At 35.6% G+C, this 6,788-nt stretch overlaps 1 protein-coding gene across 1 annotated transcript in view; it reads left to right on the forward strand.

Annotated features, from left to right (window-relative positions):
- Window positions 1-479: 479 nt before the first annotated feature.
- The window catches only part of TOPAZ1 (testis and ovary specific PAZ domain containing 1), a 42,871-nt gene continuing 36,562 nt past the window's right edge, over window positions 480-6,788 (forward strand). The window contains exons 1-2 of the mRNA XM_006765105.1: window positions 480-488; window positions 657-3,085. Of these exons, the coding sequence (XP_006765168.1) occupies window positions 480-488; window positions 657-3,085 (2,438 nt within the window). The remainder of the gene's footprint in view (window positions 489-656; window positions 3,086-6,788) is intronic.

Here is a 6,788-nt window from a genome sequence, read left to right on the forward strand (position 1 = left end):
CGCGGTCCCCTGGCCATCGGGAAGACACAGTAAGGAAGCGCCCAGGGCCACTCCCTCCCTGGCCTTTGTACCTCAGCCCGCTCCATCTTTATTTTACCGCTCACGTTTCACTTAACCAGCGTGGGCTTTACTGATGACCCGGAGAGAGGGAAGACACGGGAAGGCTCTTAGCAGCGGTCTCAACCTGTGGGTCGCGACCCCTGTGGCGGTCGAACGACCCTTTCACAGGGGGCGCCTAAGACCATCCTGCATATCAGATATTTACATGACGATTCATAACAGTAGCAACATGACAGTTACGAAGTAGCAACGAAAATAATTTTATGGTTGGGTCACAACATGAGGACCTGTATTTAAATGGCCAGAAGGTTGAGAACCGCTGTAAGGGGTATTTGCCCAGTAAGGAGCTCTTGGTCAGAATGAGACTATAAGAGGAATTCCTGCTAGTGATCCCTTTTGGCTTGTGTGAACTGACCATGATGCCGAAGGTTAGTCAGCTGTCTTAGAACTTGCACAGGTTTGTATGTGGCTCCTTAACAGAAATCAGGAAAATGAAATGGGTGGCATCACTTTTTTTTTTTTAACTGGTGTTGCTTTTTCCCCCCTCCTCAATATAAAATATTTTCTGGTATATTTTGTCGTTTTGATCAGCCAAGGAAAAAAGAAAAGTTACTGGAGCCTCAAGTGATGATCCACAGCCAGGGACTGACCTGGTAAGAAAGGAATCATTAACCAGTTCGGAATCTTTCCAAACAGTGGAGTGCAGTGAAATTCGAAGTACACCTCTCTTGCGGTCTTCGGGTAAGGAAGTTTTGGTAGACGGTATTAAAAGAAGACGTCGAATTAAAACACTTGAAAGCTTAGCAAGTCCACTCTTCAAAATAACTGAAAATAAGGTTACACAAAATAGAAAGGTTGAATTTCAAGATGAACTGTACAAGAATACTCCAAAATATTCTTGTAACAGCGTGTCACCTGGAGTAGAAAATAATTCCATTTTAAAATTACATGATTGCAGTTGTTTCCCCCATTCCAAGGATTGTAATGATGAAAATAACCTTACATATAAACCTGATGGTGGATGTATCCATGAATCAGAAAATTCCTCAGAGTTAAAGAAAGAAAACCTTGGGAGTCTTTCAGATAAGAGTGACACAAATAATATTCCTCAACTTTCAAACACTGAAGAAAACTTAATGGGAGTAAATAAATTATTGCTTGAAGAAACTGATATATACCAAAGCAAAAATAATGGCTTGCTTCCCTGCCGTCAAAATGAAAAAAATAAATACTCAGTAGAGGAGAGCAGTGTTGGGAGAAAACCCAGGAAAAGGATGAAGGTGTCTGAAAAAAGAGATGAAATGGTTATCAAAATGAACTTCTCTAATGTGCATAACAAGTCTGAGTTGCTGTTACAAGAAAACCATACGGGTGCTGAAAGTACAGAAGCAAAAACTTTAAAAATTTTGAGAAAAGCAAACCATAATACACTTTCTCCAGTAGATCATTTATCAAGTCTTCCAGAAACAGTAGGAAAAAAGACAAGTCCTAAGCATCTTGTAAATACTATGTTTCAGAAAACCCTAGCGCCACTTTTGAAAGAAGAAACCAAAAATGCTTCAGAACCCTTAAGAAGTAAAAGCACTGAGCCAGAAATGAAAAGCTCAACAGTGAAATCACCTAGTAATTGCCATCCTATTGAAAAGAGATCACAGGAAGACTTAAGAAATGAAGCTGAAGAATTCAAGTTCACCTGTCACAGAACAATACCAATGACGGGTAAAAGAACTTGGCCGTGTTATTCATGTGCTAGAGTAACTGCCTATTGTTGGAAAAAGTCTTCCTTGCCAGAATCAAATAACTCTCTTCCTGGGTCTGGGGAAAGTGTTAGGCAAGATGATTTCCTTAAACATCAACCAAATCAGACTCACTTAATTGACTCCAAATTACCATTACAAAGTTCCATAAAAGAAACAAATAGTGAATCTTCAAGTAAAGAAAAATTGGATTCTAATATAAATTGTCTGTCTGCGATCTCTGAAGTAGTCTCTGCTATAAAACCTACTTTAATGGTTATAAATGAACCTGTAATCGATGATGAAAAGATGAAGTATGAGGAACCGAGCAGAAGTGGGTTAGAGGTAGTTTCTAATGCAACTGAAGATACTCGGTTAACTAATGTGACTCAAAACTTAACAGGAAATAAAAGAAAAGAGAGAGGGACTTTAACAAAACTTAATTTGACACTGGCTTCCCAGCATGGCCAGGAAGCTAACAACTCTACAGGCAAAACTATTCACCGAAAAACATGTGTTGCTAAGCCAACAGTTGTGGTTCCAGACTTTGTTAAAATACTGAACACAGGACGGCTGACTAATTTTAAAATTCCTCTACTTAAAAATAAAACAGAAAAAAGCAAAGAAATAAATGCCAAGTCATCAGAGAGAGAAGCATATAGTCCCCTAGAGCTTCTTGACAATATATCTGGAACAGAGATAAGACAGAATAGGAATAAAGAAAACATCTCCACAGTAATTTCAGGACTTCAATCTTTGAACATACAAAATAGTGTCGCTCCAGTGCAATCTAGTTCTGACTTATACTGCAATAAGAATTTCCATAGAATTTCTTCAAGTTTCTTAAAGCAAGGTAATAATAAACCATCTAACTGTATCTCTGAACCAGGCAATGTCGTTTCTAATAAGAAAGCTGTTTCTCTCACAGTTGAAAAGAATACCTTTTTCTGTGATCCTGGGTGTATAGAGAAAAGTCCTGCCTTCTGCTCTGATGAACAAGAAACATTCAAACAAGTTTCCTCTGAAGTTAGTGGTAGAAAAACAACTAAGAACTTTTCAGACATTAAAATTATTCCAGATATTCTTAAAGCATATGAAGATGATGTCCTCTTAATTGATGTAATTCAAGATGACCCAGACCTCTTTGGAGTCTCCAATGAAGGGGAGCTCTCATTTACTTCAGAGGTCCCCATGGTAAACCAGGAGCCCAATGTTGCTGAAGAGCAGCAATCAACAGACTCCAAGCACGTGGAACTTCCTGAAAAAAAAGAACCAAGTGATAACTTGAGGTATGCATGTTTAAGTATGCCTTTTGGTACACATTATTGGGGGTTTCAAAAGCACTTTCTACTCTTAGGTGTCACTAATTTATTCAGTGATCATTGAAGCTCCATTTTTTAACCCTGTTACTAAATATAGCATATTGCTGAGACATGGAAATGTCATTATGCTAAAACTTATAATTGAAATAAAACAATGATATATGTATATACATACACATATGTATATACATATATATGTTGGAAATTATAATGGAGCAGATTGTCCAAAATAAAATGATGATTCAGTCTTTTTAAATTACTGAGATTGTTTCTTTCAAAGTCAAATTTATTTTCATATGTTCTTTAATTATTATCAAAATACAAATATGCTTTTATTTCAGCCAAGTTACTTATTATGAACAATACTATATGTTTTAACCCACTTTCTGTGAATTTTTAAAAAAATAGTTTTATTGATTTCAGAGAGGAAGGGAGAGGGAGAGATAGAAACATCAATGATAAGAATCATTGATCCACTGCCTCCTACACACCCCACACTGGCCCTGACTGGGAATCAAACAGTAATCTCCTGGTTCATAGGTTGACGCTCAACCACTGAGCCATGCCACCCGGGCTGTGACTTTTTTATTAAATAAAAAATTCATTTTTGAGGAACAGAGAAGTCTTGGAAACGTTTATTTGACGTAATGAGGACTTGAAAGTAGAATCAGAAGTTAAGCCAATTTTCAGAAGAAAAGAAATATGTTGTGCTGTTAAGGTCAGGGTTTTAAATGATGATTTAGCTCCCAATGAGGACAAGTTTGCCTGATGCAACTTTAAATGGAGCCAAGTAGTAACCTTCATACTTTGGAACTTGAGCTATTCTGGGTTGGCTCAAATATTCTTTAACAGTATTTTATATTTTACTCAACTTTTATAATTCTTCAAGCTCTGATTTATATTTGTATGTTGCAGTACTTGAATATTGTAATGGTCTGTGAACAGACTCAAAAGGAAACATGAAAATACGAAACATGAAAATACTTTCCACTAAGAGAGTGGTACATGACTTAAATTTATCTGGTATTTATCAATTTTAGTTACTTTTGTAATGCCATATTCTTCTTGATGTTCTTAGTGTTACAAGAACTTGTAATCTATAATCACAAAGTACTTTCTATGTGTCAAATGAAGGACTAAGAACTTTATATATTATTTATTTTATTTTTAAATTTGTTCTGCTAGTAATTATTCTCAAGCAGTCATCCTCAAAACTTTTTGTCAATTACCCATAGTCAAGACATATTTTACATTACAATCCAGTCAGTGCATACTTATGAATATGTGAAATAATAGATTTACAAAAACAGAATTTTTCTTACTACAAGTGGTATAACATATTTTGTACTTTAGTCTGTTTCATTTTTAAAAAAATGCTAGTTGGAACCCCTTAAATTTCATCACCCCCTTGAAAAATTCTCTAGAGGATAAACTTGGTGTACTCTGTGTAGTTTCAGAAGCTTCTCTTGTTCTCTCCTTTTTGCTCAAATCATCTCTTTTGCTTTTCTGTACTTCTGTAGCCTCAGCCATATCTCTTTGTTTCTCTTTTGCTCCTTCTATCCTTCATTTGTTTCTCTTCTTGCTCTATCAAGGCAGAACTGTAACTTTCCACTCCACAAATGCAAAACTGTAAAATGTTTATGTGGATTGCAATTTTGCTTACTTTTTTTTTTAACTTAGGTGAATTTAATCTGTTTCTCTCAAATTTGAAACAAAACTAAATTACTTGTAACGAAAGTGGCATGTGCAATTTTACTTTCCTTATAAACTATTCATAGTAAAAAGTGTCTCACACTTATGAACTATATCAGCAATATTAAAATACGATCTTACTACTTTGAAATTAAGCAGTATACTTGCTATACTATTTATTTTCTTCATTTTGTTTTGTCAGGAATAACCTCCTGTATATCTGAAGCTAATAACCTATTATGAATATAACTTTCAGGATAATTAGAAACCACAGAAACATCTCTCACTTCTCTATTGAGTCACTTAATACTATTCATGCTATTATCTTATTATCTCACAATTTTCCTTCCTCTCAATTTTCACTGCTGGTATCTTATTCATCTTTCCCTTAGATTATTGTAATGAGCTCCTGGTTAATCTTCCTGAACTCTCTTAGTATATCTTCTCCATAGTGTTACTATGAAATAGAAATTGATCTGCCAGTGACTGCTTACAGTGCTTCACTAGCTTTCAGCCACTTGAGGATAGAGGCTAAATTGCTTGGCATGGCTCTTTAAAGCTCTTTGACAACTGTGTGATAGGGGATAGGAAAGGGGATGAAAGGCTAATAAAAGATAAGCAAAGCAAGAAGCTCACTGTTTCCATAATCTCATGTATTTGGATCCTTTTGCATATGCTTATCTGGAAGTCCCTTTATTTTCAATCAGTTATCCTTCAGATCACATCTGAGATGTTTTTCTAGGGATTTGTTCCAATAGTTCTCTTGGCATATATGTCAGTATATTATGTCTGCCTGTATGTAAGTTTCCTCCTATACTGGGAGTTTCTGGACAGGAGAAAGACATCTTCATTTGGGTCTCCTTCATGTCTTGCCTGGAGGATGTTAAGTGCTGAGTATGTGGAGAGTAACTAGACACACTTGGGCCTTATTCTCACAGCACTTTTAGTCTGTCAAGGGAGGCAGATATTAAGCAAGTACAATAAGATATGATTAAGTGCAAGATACTAAAGGTTCCTGGTCAAAGTGACAGTTACGATGAACACTAAAAGATGATTAGGAATTCGCCAAGAGGTAAAGAAAAGTGAGTAGAATTTTGTCATAGAAAGAATAGCCTATATGAAAGCCCACAGGGAAGAGCACGTCACAACTGAAAAACAGAAATAATGTCCCTCTCACATCAGTGTTCCTCTCTCTCTCTCTCTCTCTCTCTCTCTCTCTCTCTCTCTCCACCCCCTTCCACTCTAAAAATCAATGAAAATATATTCTCTTGTGAAGATTAACAAAAAAAGAATGGTGTATATAAAATGTTTTGTTCGGTTTCCCTTTTTCTTGGCTATTTAGGATAAGTTTAATAAAACCCATTTATTAAATGATTAAATGGTGGGATTATGGGTGTTTATTTTATTCTACATACTTTTTTATATTTTTGTCTAATTTTTTAAAAAACAAAATAGTGTTTAGCCTTTTGTTTTCAAGTTATAGATGTAGTTTTCATTGTTGGAGCCTATGCTATTGGCTGTAAGAAAATTTTATCTCATTAAATCTTTACATAACCTCGTGGGTAGGTGGTATTCTCATTTTACAGACATGATTAGACTCAAAGAAGTTAAATATTTTTGCCACAGTTAACACAAAGTGGCAGAACAATATTTAAATCCAAGTTGGACTAACTATGATCTCCATAGCTTTAACCTTTGGACTTGATATGTTGTTTTCAGAGACCACCAAAAACAAAAAAAAACACCTCAAGCTGCTCTCAAACCATCTTCCTTTTACATTAGCAATAAGACATACATACACATATCTTGTATTGGTGTAATACTTGAAAACTTTTTAAAATGCTGGGTACATGCCACTGGGCTCTTTTTGAGTAACAAAGTTTTAATGGCAGCATCCTTAACAATTGAAGTACATGTAATTGAAGAACCAAATAAGGAACCTTCTTGGCTGTGCTATGTTTTGAGTCCCGGTATAATT

Source organism: Myotis davidii, unplaced genomic scaffold (genome assembly GCF_000327345.1).
Source record: "Myotis davidii unplaced genomic scaffold, ASM32734v1 scaffold81, whole genome shotgun sequence".
In the NCBI taxonomy this organism is placed as follows: Eukaryota; Metazoa; Chordata; class Mammalia; order Chiroptera; family Vespertilionidae; genus Myotis; species Myotis davidii.